This window comes from Rhopilema esculentum, chromosome 3, assembly GCF_057945365.1.
Source record: "Rhopilema esculentum isolate cy_ngs chromosome 3, ASM5794536v1, whole genome shotgun sequence".
NCBI classification, from domain to species: Eukaryota; Metazoa; Cnidaria; class Scyphozoa; order Rhizostomeae; family Rhizostomatidae; genus Rhopilema; species Rhopilema esculentum.
Window position 1 is genome coordinate 4,884,769 of NC_142817.1, and position 24,753 is coordinate 4,909,521.

General features: G+C 35.8%; 1 protein-coding gene across 2 annotated transcripts in view; it reads left to right on the top strand.

Annotated features, from left to right (window-relative positions):
- The window catches only part of LOC135692439 (neuropilin-2), a 28,969-nt gene extending 4,810 nt beyond the window's left edge, over window positions 1-24,159 (top strand). Inside the window, exons 2-16 of one of the 2 annotated variants that reach the window (XM_065210556.2) lie at window positions 5,228-5,470; window positions 13,859-13,900; window positions 14,351-14,485; window positions 15,425-15,647; window positions 16,046-16,170; window positions 16,874-17,110; window positions 17,919-18,047; window positions 18,305-18,441; window positions 18,945-19,025; window positions 19,444-19,575; window positions 19,883-20,042; window positions 20,282-20,611; window positions 21,287-21,502; window positions 21,995-22,180; window positions 22,676-24,159. In XM_065210556.2, coding sequence (XP_065066628.2) covers window positions 5,228-5,470; window positions 13,859-13,900; window positions 14,351-14,485; window positions 15,425-15,647; window positions 16,046-16,170; window positions 16,874-17,110; window positions 17,919-18,047; window positions 18,305-18,441; window positions 18,945-19,025; window positions 19,444-19,575; window positions 19,883-20,042; window positions 20,282-20,611; window positions 21,287-21,502; window positions 21,995-22,180; window positions 22,676-22,833 — 2,534 coding nt within the window. In that variant the 3' untranslated portion in view covers window positions 22,834-24,159. The remainder of the gene's footprint in view (window positions 1-5,227; window positions 5,471-13,858; window positions 13,901-14,350; window positions 14,486-15,424; window positions 15,648-16,045; window positions 16,171-16,873; window positions 17,111-17,918; window positions 18,048-18,304; window positions 18,442-18,944; window positions 19,026-19,443; window positions 19,576-19,882; window positions 20,043-20,281; window positions 20,612-21,286; window positions 21,503-21,994; window positions 22,181-22,675) is intronic. The other variant, XM_065210558.2, reaches the window with a different exon arrangement.
- The last annotated feature ends 594 nt before the right edge of the window (window positions 24,160-24,753 follow it).

Below are 24,753 nucleotides of genomic sequence, written 5' to 3' on the forward strand. Positions count from 1 at the left end.
CAACAATGCTGTAGTGAGATCATTTTATGGAAAATTGATAGTTTTTTGCAAGTCATTTTTTCCCTGAGGCATATCCCGCCCCTACTAATCTACCAGACATAGACAAGTCATGACTAGCAGGTTTTTCTTTGCCATCTTCAAATTTAAGACCTTTACTATACACGAGGTCACATCTAAGGGCATTAATATATCCTTTAACTTAATCGATTGGCTAGGAGAGCACTTTGCTAAAAACTCGTCACATTTATTAGAATGGCATTCCTTAATCCAAAGGCATCAAATATGGTATCTGATCTTTCAATATCCAGGCCGTTTATTGATTGAGCAGTAAAAGAGTGTCTCTCAAAAAGCCACTTAAAGAATCCACTTAAGTTATCGTACAGAGTAAAAGTTATCTTAATTCTTGGATGCAGAGGAAACATCTTGTATTTACAAAGAAAGCACTACCCACCTATCGAGAAAAGATTTGTCCTCGACGAACTTTTGCATTATTTACAAGTCCCGGTACTAATATAATCTCTGAGCAAGATTTCTTCACTGTTCAGTTTTCATTTTCAATGAGTGGTCCATGATATCAGTGATCCCCACTGCCGTAAAGGAAAATCGCGTTAGGCAACAATGAAATCACACATTTGCTTGTGCAGGATGGCTCAGTTGTTAGAGGCGCTGACTACAGACCCAAGGGTCCGTGGTTCGAGTCCCTGACATGACCAAACTTTCACCCAGAGTGGGGAGAGTCGCCAGCTCTCTGTAATTCCAGGCATAGGAATCACGAGGTGTGGTCACATCGAGAGGAAGGACCAGGACACTGCTCGATAAGCATAGCTTCTCAGTGTCTTAAAACTACCTTCGGATGCTAGGTAGCAACAAATACAAATACAAATACAAAAAATACAAATACAAATGTGCAACCTAGAGACCTTCTTTAAATGAACACTGAAATCGGTTGTTTTGATTCATAGCTGCAACAGTAATATGGAGCAATGAAAAAAGAACGTTATGATTTTGGGGGACAAGCCTCACTGCAATTTAAGCAAGATTACAGAAGACGTAAAATCAAATTAATTGCATAGCTGTTTTGAGAGATTTTTGGTGTTTGCTTATATTATATTTGCTGAATTTCTTGTCAGAAAATGCTAACGTGTGTTTGAACTTTCCGCAATTTCTGCATCTGTCATTGAATGTTATCTAGAATTTTTTGCAGACCCGAAAGGAGTTCTGGGATAGTCTTAAAAGCATTAAACCTTGTGGCATTTTTTAAGACCTGTCATTTACGTTATTGTCATGGCAACCGTCAGCAAATATTTCTACTTAACTTGCTTCAGCTGTTGTAAAATTTCAAAAACAAGTTGCTTTTGAAAAATTGTTTTCCTCTTAATTAAAACACTATTGATCGTTAGCCATGCAACCACCTGTAGATTTGCACGAAAAATGGTGAATTTTGATTTAATGTGAAAGCAATAACATATTTAAAAGCGTATAAACTTTTAAGGCCACCTGCTTATTAATAAATTAATTTTTCAAGCTACCTTACGATCTCTGGTTTGCGGGGTGCATAATAAAGCTGGTTGAATATTCTGTTGACCTTTCTGCAATTCAGTATTTGCGGGCAAAGACCTTCCTGTGAAATAATAAACATTTACTTGCCTTTTTTTGTTTTTGATCTTTTACATTATATAGGGCAGGATTATAAGAGTGACGTAATTAGTTAGGTCGTGCTAGAGACAGTAAACGCTTGTTAGGGATGCCAGAGCCCTAGCTGGCAGTGCACTTACACTTGGAAGAGCCCATTAGGAGGCAATCATATCCAAGGCAGTTGGTCAGGTTCATGTTTTTTTTTAATTACTTGCGATAATCATTCTCAAATATTCAAAGATTTACCCCTACTACGCCTGAGAATCTTGCAAAGTTTCTCGAACTGTTTCAAACCGCTCTACATGAACAAATTTCAGGATCTATTGCAAATCACTCTCTATATTTCCTCTGTAAAGGAATTCGTCACCCCTCCTCATCATAATTGACGGAAACATAGTTGCAAAGTTAAGCTTGATGAGGATATTTTAAAGCTTGATGTAACTCTAGAAGACTGCTATAATCCTTCATAAGTAGATAGAGTTTCTGATGAGCCTTGCTATTTATGTTGGACGCAGGCTGGGCACATAATAAGAATAACCCAACTATCCCAAGTTATTCTTTCTCTGTAGGTTGGTGTTATTAATCTTCTACTTTCTAGAAAATTCGACAGCCTCGCTGTTGGGGAAATCAGAGTGTCAATCATAATCATAATCACGATCAAATCCGTGCGTAGCGCGGGGAATGCCCCTAAACATGACGCAATTACTGTTTAACTGTATACTTAAACTTCTTGCGTTGTGTGGGGAATACCATCAAACATGACGCAATTACAATGCAATTCTAGCGCTAGGCGGAAAACACTAGAACTGTTGCTACTTTAAGATGTAAAATATTTCTGATACAACGAGCTGCTGTTAAGAAATTGCACAACAATATGTAATCACAACAACGCTATCTTGTGGATTTCGTGACAAATTCGAGATTTAGGCAAGCAAGTTTATCTAGTTACGAAAAAAAGTCGAGCTGTGCCCATTGATCTAAACATTTTAAGCAATTCATTTTCTTCCAGTTTTAAAAGTGTAACACCATTTGTAGAAAATAAATTCATTCTTCGCTGATTATTTTATATTTACAGGGTTTCAGCAATGTACGATTGATTTAGCCTATTCAAAGAATTTTCCCACTTTCATAAAATCTGGTTTTGGTTACGCTTGCGTTAAACTTCAAAATTCAGCCCAATTTTACTCGTACTTTGCTTTTGCTCTTCCAACTTCATTTACATTTAAACGTAGTACAAAGTAATGGCATGCTGAAATTACATTTGATTAATTTTGTTGCATAATTTTGCGTAATTTTATCAAAATTCGAACGGAGTACTCTCGTTTCCCAATTTTTATTATCATGTTGAAAAGGGGGAATAACCATTTCCCAAAACTGGACATATCAAAAGTCTCGCAAGCACCGCCGTTCTCAGAGATTTCTATCAATTATTGAATTGTTCACGTGACTCATTTCAGTATCAAGACTGTACTGGTGCCTATACTGCTGTGAGAGGGTATGGTTAATATCTACATTAAGAATGAATGACGTAAACGGCCTTCTGTTTGGTGCCGTGATCTTCCGGTAGTATTAAAGGCTGGGTCAAATGAAGCTACGTTTTCAATTTTTTTGCTTATTCTAACAATTACCATAGGGACGACACCCGAAGCTTCTTTTAAGTGGCTCTTTGTTTACTCGTACTGCCTGCAACCAATGCACTTTCAATATTCGCAGTATGCCGCTAAACTCGGCATTCAGCCTGCCTTCAACTGCCTGTAATGCATCGATTCAAACGCCTCAGTTATTACTTTCCTGAATTTGACTGGTTGGTCTCCTTGTTGATTTCTGCTTTTAAGTTGTTTTCTAATTATTCTCTGCTTGCAAATGATGGCAATCGCTTTAGATGCGGACTGGACAACTCTACACTTTTCTTGTTTGCTAATTTCCTTGGAATTGTAACTTGCTTTTCACCTTGAAAAGGTATTACAATTTCTTCCGGCTTAGCTAGGATTTATGATGATTCAATCAAACATAAATCAACGTGGTAGGGCTTGTCCTTTCAAATTCTTTATCATAATGATTATAATAATGATTATGGAAAAGAGTGGCCTTTTTCATCCATAGATCCAAACCAAAGATTTATGTTTAACATTGCAATCCAGCAGAAAGCTATCTCGATAATGAGAAGCTTAAATCAATTTTAGGATTATCTAAAGTTTTTTAGAAGTGTTCATTCTAGCCCGGTGATTGTAAAGTTATCTTCGTTCCGTAGGGTCATTTTGGAATATGCAATAAAACTGGGAGGATCCACAAATTCTGTAGGGGAGGGTCATATAATTGTAAGAAGTCTAAAACTTGTCTTAATCCTAAACACAAGAAGCTTAACATCACTTCATGTACCTTACTTGAAGGGGGCGACACCCCTTTAATCCACCATTGACGTAGCAGAGAATAAATGATCTGATAAATTGTTTTTGGAAGTGAAGCATAAGTAACCTTGAAAACTTTTTTGATGTCATAAATTGGATAAAGTTAAGATACAGCTTAAGAGCTGAACTATGGAAAATATTGGCTTGACTGTTTTCAACCTGTCGAGTTCTTATGAAAACGAAAGCCGGATAGTCGTTTGATGTTTATCGCGATCACCGTGTACGGCAGATGGGCATTCCCCTATTTCATTGATTCACCAGATATCGACCAGATCTCGGGTCAATCTTTCGTAAAGTCGTATTAATGCTTTTTATCGGATGAAATGAATAAGCGACACAATGCTGGCCGCAGGGGCGCACGTGTAGCGAAGTTTTTATCTTAGCATTAGTTTTTGATAAGTAAGATTAAATTGCATGTTGGCATTGCTTTGTTTTGTCTTCGAGTGAACAAGCGTGCTTAGGCAGCAAAAATATTCGCTATCACGATTTATAAGAAGGGAGCTATTAATCGCCCTGGGCAGGGGTTTTGTTAACTTGTAAACAACACTGCGACTTCTTAAACGCTAATGTGGAATTTAAAAGACTAATCGAGGAATAAAGTGATAGAATAATGGCCCATTCATTGGGATTTTAACCTAAAGGAGTAAAGTCAGTAAAGTAATGTAGAAAATTCTAGACTGCCGAGAAATGTACAAGCAAGTTGTTGCAACTAGGCAATGTTAATCGTAACATATCCCTTGATAACTCTCGTGGCACTGTTTGCAATCGTGTAAATTGGATGAGTTAACTCAAAAAATACTCAAATGACAACAGAATTCTTGCAATTTTATGATTATTATGTTATAACTCATTTCTAGAGCTGAAAACATTATTTCTTGCGATTCATAGCATAGCAAAATGCCGTCCCTGACAGCCATTTCTCAAAGGAATTCTGTATACTGATTTTACTAGCATGATATGCTGAAATCAAGCATATATTCATCTACTGGAGAACCTCAAAGATCATCATGGCGTGTGGAAGACATAATTTTGTTGTATCAATAAGGAATGTTTATAGAGATTCGACTAAGCTGAAGGAAAACTAAACACATTTCTGAACTTATATCTCTAGTATCTAGTATAAACATTTCCTTTATATATCATCGTACTTGGTCTTGAGTTTGACATTCATTTCTTTTTTTAAGCAACAAAAAGAGGAGGCATTCGCTTAACAGATGAGTCTGGAATCATAACAAGCCCTGGGTATCCAAATGGTTATCCTAATAGCATTGCTTTTATTTGGCTAATTAACACGACGGAGTCAAAATATGTTGAGCTGACGTTTGTGGATTTTGATGTGGAACCATATCGAGACTGCTCCGCTGATTACGTCAAAATTAGGAACAAGAAACCGACTCACGGAAATTTCAAAGATGTCCCGCAAATTGGTGAGTTGGATTTAAGTTAAAAATATCCCAGCAACCTTTTCTTTCTAGAGCTTGCCAACTGTGGAAAGCATTATCCATAAAAGAGTTTCTTATAGCCTACCTTTCTTCAAAGTACTCGATCTTACCTCCTTAACCTCTTAGCTTCACAATCTTTCACCTTTTTAAAGATTTGTTAAAGATCTTTACTTTATATTAGCAATTCAGAAAAGAAACTGAAACATTTTAAGATGGTGTTTAAGCAAATGAATTCACTCCTCCGGAACAAAACGACGACCTCAATGTCATCCTCTAATGACGTCAGTGAAATTCCTGGCTCAATTTTGAAAATGATTATGTAATATTATTCGTTCCAGTATCATTAGATTGGTATTCGGAACTTTTGTTTACTTTTATTGATAACGTTTGAAACCAAAATAATAATAATGTCAGTTCTTTACAACAACATTTTTGATACTGTCGTTTTGTAACATATTTCAACTATATTATTTCAGAATGTATTTGTATATGAATGTTCTTTTGCATTTTCGACATTTGTCCTAAGTTGGCGTTTCAATAAACGTAAAGCGTAGAGTTAAGTCAAAATAATATTGAATTTGTCATATTAAATCATAGAAAAAATTCTCCAATACATATGAATAGTTAAACCTGAAACTTTAAATCGAGCAAGGATACTAAATAAATGTTAAATGAATTTGATGTTTTGGATAAAGTAACAAAACATGCTGTTTATGATAACGCTTAAATAAATTAAGAATCTCTAAATAAGTAATTTGTTATAACAATGAAAAATGCAAAATGATAATAAACTGTGAATATCGTCAGTTTTTATACATTTCTTGATGAAATATCTATCATTAAAATGATTTGAACACCAAAATACTAGATTTAATATTTTTTGTTATGAAGCATTTAAGAAAAGTGAATCGAATCGATGGCGTCACAGAAATCGATTTTAAGAGCTTTTCGATTTAGACTACCTAACCCAAAAAAGCATTATGAAATACCTCTAAATGTTCAAAAGATAGTGTAGTGGAAATAGATATAAAAACGGTCTAACCCGGACAAAAACAATATAAAGCTGTAATTTGGCACAGATGTTCTATACTAAGTTGGAAATGACCAGAAAAAAGCGACATCAAAATTTGAACCCCTGCTGATCAGTGCGCCATATGGGATTTGCCCAAATAAGGAATTCCCAATGTCCAATTGATGGGGCTTTTTTCTGGTTATTCCCAGTATCGTATGGAACATATGTGCCAAATTACAGCTTTTTATTATTTTTGTCCGGGTTAAATCGTAATTCCACCACACTAATAGTTTAATGTGACAGATATTGGCTGAGATATGGCACATAGCTCATGAACCAGGCCAGAATAACAATTATCTGTTAGTAGACTAGTCATCTTTTATGGCCATAAAAACCCAATTTCGAAGATATTATTTTGCACATATTTGTAAAATATTCCATATTGATATGTTTATTTAACTGATATTTTATACTGGGAGTTATGTTATGCTGTTCTTCCAGATTGAGCGGTCAAAAATGCAAATAAATGCTAAAAATAGATTTTTGATAACGTCACATTTCCGTGCACCATTAATGTTTTGAGGAAAATTTTCGATTAAATTTTTTGATCATGACTTTATCTCTTTGAATTATGGAAATTGGAACCCGCAAGATTGGATGGGGCAAGAAAAGGCTTTTACTCGTCTCGTTATTGTCATTGTAGTAACAAAACTTACTGGTGTAAGATCAAAAGAATTCTCGTAAATGCCGAATAAAGCTATCATGAAACGTATCTGAAAAATTAACTGACCCATTTTTAATAAATCTAAAGATCGCATTGAGTTTCAATATCATTTTAAACAAAATATTGAGAATACAAATGTTTTATTGATAGAAAGAAGCTAAGTCTGAGCGTAGGTTAGAGTTCAGAGGGTGGTCCACAATTGGAGCTTTCGTCAGAAACACGTAAAGGCAAGATAGTGACGTGAGGTTAGGGGCTGGCAGCTTTGCCAACATTTGATGCTGTTGTTCCACAAGACGTCTTTTTATGTACGAAGAATGAGTACATATAGGAGTGGGGGACCCTGTAAGTAAGTAAATAAGTAAGTAAGTAAGTAACTAACGAAGTGATACGGTTTCCGTAACAGAATGCTACGCGGAGAATTCCCATTTTACTCTAATTAGTGTCCCTCTTTCTATTGTTCGCGGCTACGAAATGATGTTGGCTCAACGTCATCAGCAAGTTTTTATTTTGGCCGTGCCAAAAGAGAAGTTGGCACAGTTTCAAAGGAAGCTGCAGCACACAATCCAGCAATTGTGCACCTGTACAATGGAAGGAATGCCTATTGTGGGAATTAAGGTTTTCTATTCGATAAAATTTTCAATTATTGATAAAACTGTTTGATACCGCTTACAATCTCCATGGAACTTCTCTCACATCATTAGTTGAATTGCAATTAGCTGCTTTGTCAATGGACAGTGTCGTTTGTCATTAAGAAACTTCCAGAATATTTGACGCAGTTAAAATGCTCACCTTCAGAATCTTACTACAGTGATCACAAGCCACTTTTTCTAACAATAAAACTTCAAATGAAACAATAAACTCTTCGAGTTTGCGATATCTCTGCATAATCATGAACTATTGTGAATGAATGTAGTGAACACCATTAATCACCATGAAGCAGTGTTAAAAATCATGAATCATTGTGAGTGATCGAGAATCATCAATCATCATGAGTCATAATAAACCTGTGAAGGTCATCGTGAATTGGCTCAAATAATAATGAATCATTAAAAAATGGCTGTAAATCGGCATGCCGTAAAAGCTCTAATAAGCTCCCCCCCCCACTCTATTAAGCCCTCTCTTCATTAAGCCCATCTCTCTATTGAGACCCCCTCTTTAGCCTCTGATGTCAAACAAAGAAAACATGCACATCTAGTGGTTGTCTTGACGGTATGATGATAAGACCATGTGCATTGAATACAGCCCATGTAAAGGTTTTATTGTGCGCCTTAGAAGTCAAGAGGATACTGATGTTGATTCTTTCAAAGAAATCCCATGGCTTTGTGGCCATAATAAAATAGGCATAAAATATCGTGAAGCATTTTAGTGCGTTTTTCAACGATTCGGCATCGTTCATGGCAATCTCAACGAGAGTAATTTCTCACCGAGACCTTTTATTCTTATAATTTTTCTCTATGAATATCTTCATAGAAAAGCCCAATCCTCTTTGCTACCGCTCTTTACTGAGTTCATACTACGTACCAGACATCTTCGTACATAGCCATTGGGCCCCTATGTTTTATTGTCTTACTAAAGCTACGTTTGACTCTTCTCCATGAGGATTTGGGACATGGATTTGGCATAAGCAAAGCAACAGCATACCAGTTATTGCCAAGAAACTTAAAGGCTTTATTCATTGGCCTAATAAAGGGGATGTTCTAAGGACCCTTCCAGAAGTCTTCAAGAGATGTTTTCCAAGATGTAGGGTGATTATAGATTGCACAAAGGTCTTCTTTGAACGTCCGGGAAATCTTAAAGCCAGACAAGTCAGCTGGTCAAACTATAAGCATAATAACACCCTGAAAGTTTTGATTGGAATATCACCAATTGTCCACCCTTAACCATGCTAAACCATGCCAAACTATGACAAATCATGCTGCAATCATACCAAACAATACATAACAATGTAATACCATGCTATACTACACCATATCACGCCAAATTTAGCTATACCACGCTAAACAACGCCGTATCATGCAAAAATATGCCATCCAATGCAAAGCTCAGCTTTAAATCACTAAACAACATCAAAAAATGCTAAACAATGTCATTCCATGCTAAAAAGTAACATACCACCCTAAACCATGCTTTACTACACTTAACCATACCATACCACACCAAACCATACTTTACCACTACTAAGTCTAACCTTGTCACACAATGACATAGCCAACTATAAAAGGCTGAAATATGTTATATCAAGCTCTGCTATACCTTACCACTCTTAGCCATGTAATACTATGTCAACCCATGTTTTACTTGAAGGTTCTTTAGCAACCGGCATGCTTTGCAGTAGCAGTTATTTTACACGAGACGAAATGGGTATATGTTGTAGTTTCATACAGTACGATATAAGGCCAGTTTTGAGTATATACATAGTTTCAAAGCAAGAACCCTTTAGCCGTGATATACTAAACTATAGAATGTCAAAGCAAAGTCATGGTCAAAGCATGTCACATTATGGCAAGCTGTTCTATACCACGCCCGGTCATGGTAACATCATTGACCAAGAAAACTGGAGGGGGCTAATGCTTCTCAGTATCTCGCCAAGTGAACACAGGCATGAAGTGTGTGTACCCAGAGAGACTAAAGGTCGCAATGCCATTGCTTTCTTGGAGGGATAGAGCCTCTATCCCTCTAGAGGGCTGCAAGAACCTAAAAATTTGCTACATCTAGCAAGAATTTCTTTTTGAAATTCCTCAAAAATAGAGCACCGTGAAAGAAAGAACTCCGGATATTGATATTAATTTAGGTAGAACGCATTGGAAAATGTTTTTACTACAGCTCAAGTCTTTGTTTTGTTGTCATTTTAAGGAGATTTATTAACTTTAGAGAAGACTAGTATTTATCAATTTTTCGGCCTATTTCAATTTAATCTTTTCTGAATTTAAACGGGAAAAGGTCAGAGTGAATTTTACACCAAGATTTATTCGGCTTCTGGTAAAAAATGTTAAACACATATGGTAAGTCGTTATACAAAGGGCATTATAATGTTTTGAATTTTTCAAGTAATACAGTGATTATTTTCTGTTACCTTTTAAGTATTTTGATGAAAATTGAGACAAGACCTGTTGTTTTTTCGTAAAGATGAGTCAAAAATAGATTTGCAAAAAACAAACATTTAAAGACATTCTAAAGCTTAAAGCCTATAAGCTAAATTGAATAATAGTTGCGCACATTTATAGCATCCTTTACTCTATCGAGTATAGAGTACCGAAGTGATGACGTCATAAAAATCGATTTTTAGAATTTCTGAATTTTGATCCCAGAACCTGATAGAGCATCATGAAATACCTGTAAATATGCAAAATCAGTTAAAGGTATTACGAATTGGCTGAGATATGGCCACTTGAGCACAGGCTCTTGTCCCATCAAACCTCTGTAATTTGATCTTGGTTCATAACTTTATTACCCTGGGTACCAGACTCACTATATAAAATAACAAAGAGTCTGGTCTAGTGGGCCCCATTCTCGTTCTGGTGAACTTATTTGAAAGAACTCAAGTCTATTTAACAGACTAGGCCTGTGAAACAAGACTATCAGATAAATAACAAAGAAAATCAGTAGTCAGAGGAGTTTTGGGAAATCTTAAAGCAAATGTATTTTATTTAGTTCTGTAAAGCTGACATTATTAATACAGTGGTAATAGACTTTTCTGCCTCAAGATAACAATCAAATCAGGTTTAAAACGCCATTTGGGAGCAAAAAAAGTGCGAAGCATGAAATTAAAGTTAGCACAATGCAATTATTAAATGTTAATCACTATCAAATTTCGTATACAACTCAAAATAAGTCTTTTGTAATTTTCCTTATAAATTCTGTGTACTTTCAACTTCTACTTCCTCACTGTGAAGGCAGCGCGCTTGGACACTGCGGCGGTTAGAATCATCACGTTGGAAGGTCACTACAGCAAATATGGCCAATACGACAAGCGAAGCCCCGTATGCCGGGCGAAATATTAGCTATAACTGATTTACTGTGTTTGTTGTTGTTTGTTCTCGGCGCCTTGCGGTGTTTCTTATCTACTGCATTTCACTACAAGGCCTAATTTCTTTGCAACGAGAGGCACAGCCTGAAATATCAGAGACTTTCCAAAGCCAGTTGGCAATATGGCGAAGGTGTCTCTTCTCTCTAGAAACAAGGCTTTCAATGCTGTTCTGTGTTCAGTGCAACAACATGCGGAAAATATTATTTGAGTACAGTTTTAACAGCATCTTCAAACTCAATCGTTACGGTCGCTAGCATTTATTTATGTTCTGTTCTGTTCAATGTTTTACACCAGAGCTAAGCTTATTGTTTCGCTGTGTCCTTTGAACGTACAGAAATCTGTACACTCGCTCCTGATTGGTTAATATCAGCACACCAGAACGAGAATGGGGCGCACTAGACCAGACTCTCTATTTTATTTCATATATAGTGAGTCTGGTACCCAGGGTATAACTTTATGAACCAGGCCAAAATAACAGTAATCCGTTAGCAAACTTGAAATCTTTCATCGGTCATATCTCGCCCGATTTGGAACATATCTAACTAATTTTGCTTATTGAGGAGTATTTTATGATGTTCTTTCAGATTGTGTGGCCAAATTTAAGAAATTCTAAAAATAGACTTTTGATGACGTCACACTTCGGTACTTTATTGCTACTTTCCAAGAAGAAAACCTTAGTGAAAACTTAATCGAGCCCTTTTTTCTAGAGCAGGGGTGCAGCATCTGGGGTGCAGGTGCCCTTAAAATTCTAAAATTTAGTCTGCGTTAAGATTTTCTGGGACCCCTCTACCGAGAAAGCTAAGGCACCCCTTCAAACGCTACAAAGTCAAAAGATGTAAGCAACGGTTTTCTAAAGGTACTTTGAAGTGACAGAAACATTCAGCTACTTTGCTGAGGCATCGATTGTCGACTGTGACTAACTAACAATTATTTATTGCCAATGTTATCAGGCAAAATGGAATTCACTCATTTTTTTATAAGAAACTGGCTATAAGAAACAAGTACTGGACAGTCAGAAAAATTAAGAAACTTCAGTACTCGAAGCAAAAAAATTAAGAAACTATTAAATCGTGATAAAACTGAGAACAACGAAATTTTGTAAAATCCAAGAATAAGATTGCCCTGTTGGCCTAGAACTAAAGACACAAGGGTTGAAAATATACTTCCCACATCTAAATACAGCATCAGAACGGAAGCGAATCTCTTGACGTGAAAAAAAAGGTCACGAACATTTCATAACATCATTCATGACATCATAATTAAGAAACTCCTAAGAAACAATGAGTATTGAAATTTCCAGAACATTAAGAAACTGGAGTACTCAACATCGACCTTTGTTTCTTATAAACTTACTTTTCAACAAAAGCCTTATTTTTTCCTCATTATTTTTTAATTCATCCCTTCTATGAAAATTAGAGTATCGTTACCATGAAAATGTAAAGAAAAGAATTCTCACTTCTTTTAAAATGTTCTATTTGCGTAGTTCAAGAACACAATACCGGAAAGCGTTAGGCCTGGTTTCCTAGGCAAAAGCTAAACAAATTTTAAAAGACTTAAAGGTTTGCAACGTCAAGTTGTACTGACTCATCGTCATTATAGTTTCCGGCATTTCATATATAAATTTTAGCTATTTAGATATACCAAGTTACATTGTAAATGTTGCTGGGTGTAGTTGTACTCTCAGCCTGGGTGGGCTTTTAACTTCAAAAAAACCAAAAGTCGTCCACAAGAATAACTTCAAAATATTATCATATTTTCTTCCTGTTTTTTCAATTGACTTTGGTGACACTAAAAACAGCAAATTGCGTTCATGAATAATGATGTTAACTTCTTGAAGTTCCATTTGAGTGCTTTGTGTCCCTTTGCTATAAATCTCGGTACGATTGTCTCTGTCCTCTAGAATTGACAAGGGTCGCTTGATAACAAACATTTAAATTGCAAGTTTTCAAATGAGGATGAACTGCAGTAGAAGAAGCTACACTTAAATACATGCTCCTTTCCTTGCAAGCAATAGCTGGTTGAGGCGTTAGAAAAAAGAAAGATAACATAGTTTGGGACTAGACTTACACAAAACCAGAGACATCACGGGCAAGTAGGCTTTAGGGCGCGGTGGTTGATGACATGATGAAAATGTTTAGGTTACGCCTTTCCTACTATCGAGAAAACGTCTTTTCCCCACCGGAAACGACTATTCTACCCATATGAATCGACTTAATATTTCGTCTAAAAACGACGAAAAAATTTTTGGGGAAGAGTAATTTTTTGAAAAGAGCCCCCAGTCCCTCCCATGGCTCTGCTATTACACATAACATAACGCATAAAGGAAAGGAAAATATAGTGCTAAAGGCCTGGTCAGGTCTTTATTAGAATCCATTATTAGAACCCAGAATAGTACTTATAGTACTATTAGAATCCATAGTACTTTAGCATTGTTTTCTTTGCTCTGCTAAAAATCATAGCGCAGCGAATAGGCGTCAATTTACTGCAAACCACAATGACACCAAGGCTATGACTTATTTCAACTCGTTGTATCATTAATCTGTCATGAATTGAAAACAAGACCTTAATTTATTTCTACCAAACTTCACTCCATCATCTGGTTACCCGTAGATCTAAAATCAAAAGAATCGTCCAGCAAACTACTTAATAAAGGTAAAGATAAACTTTCGCTTATTCTACATAATTTTTTAAACCAATCCTTAGCTGAAATTAAAAAACTTATTTAGATACCAAGAATAAACTTTTAATACTTTAAAGATTCAGGATCTTTAATTTTTTATCCTTAAACATTTAAAAAGTGATTAATTACCAATATTAAAATGTCTTGAAAACAAGTTCAACAATTTAAAATATAAAAATTTAAACATAAACTATTAAATGAAACTAAATGATGGAATTTCTATAGAAAAAAACTAGACAAAAAGAAGCCTTTATCATCTTAATTTGCAATTGCTTTAATTTAATCTGCATCTTACCTTGAATTTTATCGTTTTAAAAGTTTTTAAAGATATTACATTCTGTGAGCTTGTTATTAAAATGAATCCAGTACCAGCGTTGAAAACATTGCATTTCATCTTAGTGATAATTGCTTTTTATTTATAGGCCCATACTGTAATGACAAAAAACCCCCGAAGATTGTAATCTCAAGTTCGAATTTGATGGCGATTGTTTTCATATCTGACTCATCATTATCATATCGAGGTTTCAAGGCAACGTACAGATCATTGGATAAAAAAGGTATGCACTGCCATATTAAGGTGGCTCAGTTACTGACTGTGATACTTGTAGGTCTGTGTAACAATGTGACTAGATAAAAGTTTTGATGAAAATTTTAAAGTGCTACATCATAATGCAAAAAATTGTGTTATTTTTGACAGCTGTATTAAAGCATATTAGCGTTTGATTAAGCCTGTTATGGCGTATTGAAAATAAAGTATATCTATTGAACAAGATGCAATGTCTTTTGCCGGAGTTTTTGGAGAAGATGATATGAAACAAAGGAATGTTTACAGCTGACACATATGGGCCTAAAATATGTAAAATACTTAGGACAGACTCCGTTATCATTCTTTGAGATAATTTTCTGGAATAACTCAGCAAGAAGCGCAACCTCAGCTTTGCTTTACAATTAAAGATGTCCCATAAAATTTGATCATAATATGTACTCCGTATTCAAACCCAGATAACTTGTACAGCAAGTTTTTAAAGCCTTTGAAGTCCACGATTTTAAATCGAAGGCCAAGTCTTTGGAAAACTACTTAAGTAAAGCCTCTAGATCCAATTTTAATGGGTTTTTAAGAGCTAGAGTTTCACCCTTTAAAGCAACAGTAGCTTTTGCTTGCAATCCTGATTCTCTAGCTTTGGAACAAAATCATCACTCAACCCGTCCACGGTAATACAATCGGTTTTGAAATCATTTGTAAAGTATCTATTATCTTTATTGCTTCTTCCATAGCTTAATCTACTATCAAGACATAAGCATATTAGCTGAAATCGTAACATGCATAAATCATGTACAAAATTTCATTTTTAACCTTATTTTATGTTTCTGACTTTAAAGAATCATTTAAGTGATTAAATTAATAATTTCCTAGGTGCAGAGAAAAGACTTCCGGCTTGAAGAAATAGGCAGCTCGAATATTAAACATATAATGCTAATTCCTTTTGCTCTTATAGCCTGTGGTGAAGTGAAGAAGAAGAATTTTGATTTAATAATGACGCCTGGATTTCCTTGGACGTACCCAAGAGAAGGAGACTGCTTGTGGCTGATAAACGTCCAAGAAGGGAAGTATGTTCGTCTGGAATTCCTTGCTTTCGAGCTAGAGTTCAACGCTCAGCTTTGTATGGACGAGATTTTTGTCTGGGATGGCAAAACAGAGTTGTCTCCTTTGTTACACAGGTGAGATGTTTGGCCAATTGAAATTTGAGGGGCATTGGCAATTTTGGAAGGGAAGTGCTAGGGCGATAAATGATGATTCTAGAGAAAAGTGCCGTAAGACTATTATAATGATCGTTTTTTATCAAGAGTACACTTTGAGATGTACACAGGTCAGTTCAAGTTTTACTATAATGCGACCATAGGAGCAGCCATTTGGCATCAAGGTGTGTACCGCTCAGGAAACTGGCACTATGCAACATAATCTCTGACATAAATTTCAGAATTTTAAGGGCACCTAAATCTTCATTACATTTACACGCTATCTTCAATCAAAGTCAATATCAACGATTAAATCTAAGCAGCCCTGTAAAATTCTAACTGCAATGGAAACCCTTTTAAACTATTTTGCCTCTCAACAGTGGCTGCAGATTCAAGCCACCCGTTCTCTTCTCGAGTTCGAATCATTTGAGGATAAAATTTACATCAAGAGGGTACCATCGCAGCCACGGATTCAAGGCATTTTACACAACAACAACGACAAAGGGTATGTATTTTCCATTCCAAAGAATTTTTTATCCTTATATTTCTATAAATGATTATATTATCAATGAATGGATATTGCAGTATTTTGTTATGAAATAGTTTTGCAGGAACTTTTTTGTAGGTTGTATCAGCTTTTCTGATTGTTTCTACCCAGCATCTGAAGCTAATTCTTTAGGACAATGAGAGGCTGTGCTTATCGAGCAGTGCCCTGGTTCTTCATTTTAATATGACCAAACCTCTTCATTCCAACGCCTAAAATCATAGGGAACTCCTGTCTGTTCTTCTCACTTTGAGTGAAAGTTTCGTCATTATAGGGAATTGAACCTTGGAACCTTTGATCTGTAGAGCGTGATTCTGACCGTTGAGCCACTCTGATAACATGTGTCAAAATAGCAAGGGACAAATCACTCCAAAAATCCCTATATAAAGCATAAGGCTTGTAAAGATTTATACTTATCACTCATAAATCAGCCTTGAGTTTGTGATAATGCTAGAAAGATCTTAAATAGGCATTTTCTTTTAACGAGCTTTGTTTTTTCTCTTCATACTAGACATCGAACTCTCATGAAAATATTTTCCCCATTATCTACTTGTTCCTCGCTAGAGGCTAAAATCCCAGACTATGTGTTTAGGGAAATATGCTTTGTAGGTTCCTTGTGTATTTCAGTCTACTTTATATTATTGGCAGTACTGGTGCTTTGCAGGTTGTGGAGGAGAATTTCTTTTACCCAATGGCACTTTCACGTCGCCCAGGTTCAACTTGGAAGCGGGCTACACCTACCCAGCCTATAGCAACTGCTTGTGGACAGTAACAGCTCCAGAAGGTCACGTGGTTTCCTTCAAATTCGTTATCTTTGATGTTCTGGCTGGCAGCACTGGCTTCTGCGATGAAGATTACGTACAGATATTTGACGGGGCAACCAGCCAGACGAATCCGATAGGTGTGTAGAAAAGAGACGTTGACTTGTTTAGAGAACTGCTATTTTTGCCTGCAGCAAAGTTTTCACGAACAGGTTATTGGTCCCTCTCAGCATATCACGTTTTTCGATCTGAGGGCAGAACGTTTTCAGGTGGCTCAAAATGCTAAATGTTAATAGCAGAATGATTTTTGTATGGTTTTATCAACACTTTAGGGCTAAAACTTCTGTATCTCCTACTTCAATGTTCCTAGCTTGTTATTGAGTTACAGAGTTGTTGGCCTTTCCTTTTTCATTCAGCTTGGAATCCTAACGAAACCTACCTGTTCTATAGCATAAAGGGATAGATAACCTCAACCCGTAGATATGAAATGTCTAGTAACATATTTCTTCTTTTTATAAGTCTTTACCGTCTAAAAGGAAAACGCTTTAGTTAAATTTTGGCTCCATCATATTTTGAAATAACTCGACTGCTAGAAACTCAGTGAATATAGCAATAGTTCAGATACACCACTGATTGATAATTATGCAGGGAGCCTTAGGCCTTGCAATTCATGTCCGGGCATTCTTTCTCTCTCAGCTAAAAAATTATTTCCTTCTTTCTCTCACAGTTGATTAAAAAGATAATGTTATAGGTTAATCACATTGAATACAGAGTTTTCCAAGTTGCCTAAAAAGCATCCGCATTTTTTACATCGAATGTCTAAAATACTGGTAAGGTCAATCTTTGTTGTTACAAGGCACTTACGTAGATTATCATGTAATGAATAACAATCAAAATAGGGTCAAGAATGACTGTGTTTTTACACTTTCCTCGTTTCTATTACTGCAGGAAAATATTGCAATATTGAAAAGCCCAATGTGATTTCATCGAGTGGCAACTCGCTGTCAATGAAGTTCTTAACCAATGCAAGAAAAAGCGGAAAGGGTTTCAAAGTACAATACAGAACCCACAAAACAGGTAAGGTCCTACTTGAGTTGACTTAAAGCTTTGAGCTGACGTAATTAATGGCAACTTCATAATTGAAATTTTGGCATTCTGTAAGTTATTTGTATGTGAACTCAGCGAATTTTACTGATATCAATTAGACTCAGCGATTTGGTTTTTGTTTGGTGGTTTTTGTTTTATATTAGTGCTTGGATTCTACGATTGCTTATTTATTTTGGTCATGTCATCTTCAGAGTTCAGAGTAAAAAAATCGTGATATTATTTTTTAGGATGCAAAGATCCCCTGGGAATGGAAGATGGACGTATACCAAGTTTTAAAGTAACTGCATCCTCGTTCCTTCGAGAGAGTCCCCATTTTAGACCTGACTCGGGAAGACTGAATGGACCACATACTTGGTGCACCCAGGTAAAATGCATTTTACCTTCTGTTTATGTAGTTATTATGTAGCCTATGCCACTGATATGAAAATTCTTCAAGGAAATAATGAAATTCTTTGAAAGTAAGAAGAATGTAGTTGTGCATAAATGGAAACAAACAATACTCTTAGAAAATAAACAAAATTCTGTAATTGTATAAATAAACAAAATAAATTGTGTAAGTAAATAAACAAAATATTTGAGTTGACTTAGATGAAAACAAACAATACTCTTAGAAAATAAACAAAATTCTGTCATTATTTGACAGTAATATCAATTAACAAACATAGAAAAAATAAGATGGCATTTCAAACACAACAGAAGCATAAATTTTTTTGAGAATGTACTCGATCCAAGCTATTCTTAAGAAAGTAGAATCTTTTTCACAGAGTAATATCAAAGTCTAGGGTCTAGTACTCTATACTGTATACAAAAATATGATGTACAGATATGCATTCAGCTCTTAAACCGTTACTACAATTTTTCTTCCAGCCACAAGTAAACAACAGAGTTGGAGAATTCATCCAGGTCGACTTGGGAAGTCCAACTTTATTAACTGGATTTGCTACACAGGTCAGGCGCATGGATGTTTTTAGCTAAATTTCCTTTTATCTTTGTTTGAATTTGGACTTATGTTTTTAAAGTATCAAAGAGATTGTGTCGGAGCTATCATGTAGTTTGAATAGGTATTGCGTTTTGTTCCCCTTTCCGCGAAGCAAAAAGCATGAAAGAAAGCAGTTTTGACTAGCAAAGAAGAAAAATACCTCATCATCATCACCACTACTATTGATCAGTGTGCTTCAAGGATAGTAGATTAACTTTCTGCCTTAACTGACACCTCTTAGGCCTAAGCCAGTTTGGCACAATATGCCCCCGGCTGCATAAACGATGAGAAGGTCAATATTCTTTCTTACCGTTATGCTAATTTCTCTTAAAGCTTTAGAAACCACAAGTAGGAAAAAGACTAACAGGAAATTTTCTTCCAAAACAGGGATACATGATGGCTGGAACACGGCAGTCCTACTATGTAACAAGATACAAGGTTCTGTACAGCCAAGAAGACGGAAGATTCTTCAAGACGTACGCTGCGCCGTCAAAGAAGGCAGAGAATGATAAGCAAAAGGTAACATTCTTAAGAGCTCTGCCTACCACTCAACTCAGGTTTAGAACTTTATCTTACAACGTGCTGTAATGTAAACTAAGACAATTTATCGAGTAAAATTTTCTTGAAAATTCTTGAAAAAAATAGCTCAGGCTTCATTCCTTTGAATTAGTTTTCATAAATATTTTGGCATTTTGCACATATTGCGATACAGCTGTTACATAATGATGAGTTTATGTCTTTCCTTAATGCTATACTAAAGAACATCTAATTATAATATTCTAAGCAGATTGATATTTTTCATATGGTTATATTTTTTTGTTTTTAGATTTTTACTGGAAACACAGATTCAATAGGTATCATAAGGAATGATTTGGAACACCCCGTGGTTGCAAGGATGTTCCGTATAGTTCCTCTTGGCTACGTGCATGGAAAGAAAAGGACCATATGTACCAAAATCGAAGTTTATGGATGCAAATTCTACTTCGGTAGGTACTCATATTTCCATCAAAAGATTCTTTTCTTGTACAGTTTTAAAAATACTGGAAGATTAATGACAAAAATGAGAATGTTTCTCACACAAATTAGTTATGTTTAAAGAATGTTTTGACAGCAAAGCAGGGCTAAGGAAACGACGTTTTTTAAATTTTCTGCTAATTAAAATCCACTGTCTTACAAAGAATATGCATGTCGATAGTTCTTGCTAAGTTCAAGCTTTTTTTATTAGGTGATGGGAAAATGTTCCAGGCACTAGATGGCCAAATTTTGTATAGTGGCAGAATCTCAAGTCCAAAAGAAAGCCACTGGGTTCTTTCACCACCAACGTTTAACAGAAATTCCGTGCTCTATGTAATGCCTCTTTATTTTAACATTGATTGCGAGAAGGCAAACTTGAGAATAGAGGATGGTGTACAGAACAACACATACTGTGGATCGAATAAGCCACCTCCTTTTCATATCTATTCTGGAAATCAGCAGCTAACCGTTTCATTGAGAAGAAAAGATGGAAGTTTAGAGGGACAAAGATTCGGGCTGCAGTATTTTGTAGAATACCTCGGTAAGTTAAAATTGTTGATATAGATTCACTGACTAATGTTTTTCAAAGAATGGTGATTGTCAGCGTAATAGGTAAAAGAAACCTCATGTCACTCGTAGGGAGGTAACATCTGTCAGGGGAGGGTTGCGGTAGTAAAAACCCAGGGCCTGAATCTCAATGAAGACTTGCAAAAATTTCACCCGTGTAGAGTTACACCCGCGTTTTACCTGCGAAAACAGAGACACGGGTGTAAACATGTTTAAGGTGTTATAGGTAATGTAATGCTAATTTTAGAGTTATTTCTGTCGTTACTTTTTACTTGATAGTTGTTAATAATATTATTTTAATAATAATATTATTTTGTTTTATCGGGCTCTAGCGGTTTTTTGCTCTAGTACTCTAGTGGATGTCACGGAAGGGTTGGGATAGGACAAGAACTAACGTGACGATGTCGTGAGCTTAAGCGAAAAATTGTTAGTTAAATAGTATGTTCAGATCTAAAATCTTGACTTAATCTTTGAAATATTTTGATGTTTTTTCCGTCTCTTGGAAGAAAATCATGACTTCAAAACCCTCACCACTTCTCAGTTTATGCCAATTGAAAATCAACAATGCAGTAGTCAAACTAAATTGCCAGAATGAGCACTGTATATAAAAGCATTCGTTTAGTGAGTGTGAATAACGTCGACCTTTCAGGTTCAGGGAGAGTACTTCGTGCACCGCAGGGGATAGTAAGAGCCACTCGGGGGAGCAGAAGTCTGAACATGGACGCTTACAATACCTCAAAAAGCACATGGATAATTCTTTTGCCTAAAAAGCAAAAGGTAGCAGCAAAATTCACGAGACTTAAACTAGACGGTGAAAATAATGGCAAATGTGAAGAGTTTGTTCAAATTAAAGATGGTGTATTTGGTAAGTCAAAAAGTTACTAGCTATAATTTAAATCGAACAATGTTTTAAAACTTGAGAACAAGAATAGCTTTCTCTCAATTTTTCGAGAAAATATTTCAGCTCTCTTTGCCGGTGCAAAATTCTGGGCAACCTGCGTTATTTTTGAGTGGAAGAAGTTTAAGTCTCTTATTATGGCTATTGCTATGATACACTCTCCATATATATGGCGTTAATGATGAAAAATTATGCTTTCTACCTTAGCATTCTCTACGTTAATATTTGCTCCTAAGATGGTGCAGTCCACTAGAAAGTTTTAGCTACTAACCCAAGTTATTTGGGGAAAGATTCATGAAGAAATTTTTAGACTTTGTAAAATGCCTAGAGTCCTGACTTGTGTAAGAATCAACACTAATGTTTAGAGATACATAAATTATAATCTCTCTCATCGCAGTCTGCGAAACCAAGGTTGCTAATTCAATGCAAGGTAAAATTCAAATGGTCTTTGCTTTCCAGGCTCTTCTGCAACACTTGGCAATTTCTGTCGGGGAGCACCAGAAAAAGCTTTTGTGACATCAGGCAACGCCATGAGAGTGGAGTTTACGTCAAATGTGAAATCTGAAAGGCAAAAAAGAGATGTGCCAACTGCAACAGTCTCCTTCGAAATAGCGTATACAAACGTTGAGGAGACTGACGCTCCAAGTAAGTTTTCATATATTGAGACTTTCATTGACAATGAACAGTCCTGCTCTACACAAAAGTGTGCCTATCTCAAGGCATCGAGAGTTGTATAACTGCACGATGCATTAACACATTAATTACATTGTCCTGCTTCTTCTAAAGAGTATGCACCTCTGCCTTGCTTGTGCGATTAGATGAATATTGCAGCTATATTCATCATGAAAAATGATATATTGGATATCAAATAGATTAATGCATGGCTTAAAAATTTCTTCTTATCTGATCTTTGATCTGTTTACCTTTTCGTAAGTAACACCTTGACTTTTCTAAATGGTATTTAAACTTTTGAAAGTATGTTTTCTAAAGCTTGTAAATTTTAGGTTTTAATTGTTCAGCCACCGTTTTCAAACCATTCTTATCTAATGTTGTAGAAATACAAACTTAAAAGTAATATAACGCCAGATCTTTAACTCCAAAGCAAAAATAATTGCAATGCTAATGGCAGTTTCCTTCCAGGTCCCGGGAAACTTGCTTTCCTGATGCACGACCCTCCATCCACGCCTAGGCCTAAAGATAAAAGCGGGACAAATGCATCGTACCATGGCAGTAATAGGATCAACACTGCAGTCATCGTCCTATTGATGTTTATTATCCAGATACTATTACCCACTTGAGAGTCTTTTTGTCTCATTTTCGGTTTGCCTCGTTTTGCCACTGTGTAGATAAAACACGCAACCGTATAAGTACCCGGATGCAAGCTCTTGTAGTGCCGTCAAGTCCGTCAATCTCCGATTGGCCTGCACGATCTCAACATTCAAGGAAGTTGAAAGCTCTCTGGATATCATTTTCTTCAAGCAATTTATTTCCACTCTCCGTTGAAGCCTAATGGTTGCTATGGATTAGCTAGAGACTTCATTGGCACGACAGTTTTTCTGTACAAAAGCGATCAAACTGAATATGACAAAAATGCTTTTGCAGAACACCGAGAAGAAAACCATTTCAACGACTGAAAGGAACCTTCTCAACATGTTGGCTTACTAAAGGGCAAGATTATCAACAGAGCAAAGAGATGTTAAAATTTTCTTGCCTACACGATGAGTAGAACAGGCTGTCTGTAATCTTAAGGGTTTTGTAAAGAGTTATTCAGCGGATGCTGGTTTATTTATTGTCTATTGCGGGATATACTATAAAACATTTCATCTGCTAGGTACTTCATAGCAGCTTATGTTTGAGTAAACCCTAGCTTAGGCCTGTCTAGGAGAATGTATCCTTTCAAACTGGCTACGCAACCTTATATTTGTTTACCAACAAATGGCAAATGAAATGTAATGTTTGCTAAGCATAGCTTTTTGGGATATTGGGGGATGTTACATGCTAAGCTTTCTGAAACTTCAAGAACCCTATGCAAAGGTTGGGAAAGATCTTGTGAGAATGCTCAGACTCAAAGATTGCCCAAAGTACAAGATTTTTCAGGTCCTAGTATGAATATCTCGAGCCCCGTTGAAAAGATTGAGAATTCTAAGCAAAACTTCTTCATAACTATTGCCTATATGCCCATCAATGTTGATAATGAATTTATTGGCATCTTTTTGCTAAAATCCTAGACCCTCAGATCCAACTTTATGTTTTTAGTATTCAAAACCTTATGAGACACTGCTCATTTTTGCGAAACTCATAAGTACAAATATCGTTTTCTGTAAATACATCCAATCTTTGAAAAATAAGGTCAAATCATGAGAGATATTTGTCCTTTTGCATAATTAATCAAAGAATTTATTGGTTGATACAAACATATAAAGATTATAAATTCGGTATAATTATCAACAATTATCATAAATTATTACTTGTATTATTTTCAGTATTTGACATTGTCACAGACGTTGTTTTTACCTGTCAGGTTCCAACAGAGTATTTATTTGATAAAAAGTTTATACCTTATTTAATGTCACGTCAGCAGGTAACTTCGCAACAAGTATGACATTAAATGCAACAAACACATAGTTAATTTTGTATTATTTAGCCTTTTCTTTATGTATCAATAATGTCATTTGTCTGGAAGGGATTTTACCGAGAAACAGACCACAACATTTAAAGGTCTTTCGAGGTTTACATTTACATCATGTTCTTGCTCAAAAAGGGTCATTTTTAGTAAAATTGTGTTAAAGGGATGTAGCTATGAAATGATTGCTAGGAAAACTCTTCTCGCTAAAGTGCCTCTTGTAAGTGCAATTTGAATGCAATATATTTGGTAACAGACAACGAGGTGTGAATCACTCCACAAAGATTTCATACACCTTTGGCAAAAATCAGAATTTTTTATGTGAGAATCCTTGGAAATCCTTTCGATTTTGTGCGAATCTCGTACGCTATTTGCAAGAGGGAATTGCTCATCGACTGATACTTATGTTGGATTATAGACATGCATCGGTATGGTAGCAAAATATTCCTTGTAAAGGGTACAGTTTGCACTTTGCTGCATATTCCAGCATTTCAATGAGTGTGACAATGTGAAGTGTCTGCAAGTACAAATTCCAATCAAAAATTTGAAAATTGTAGCAGATAAATCTGAAGTCCATTGTTATCATGGCTGACCA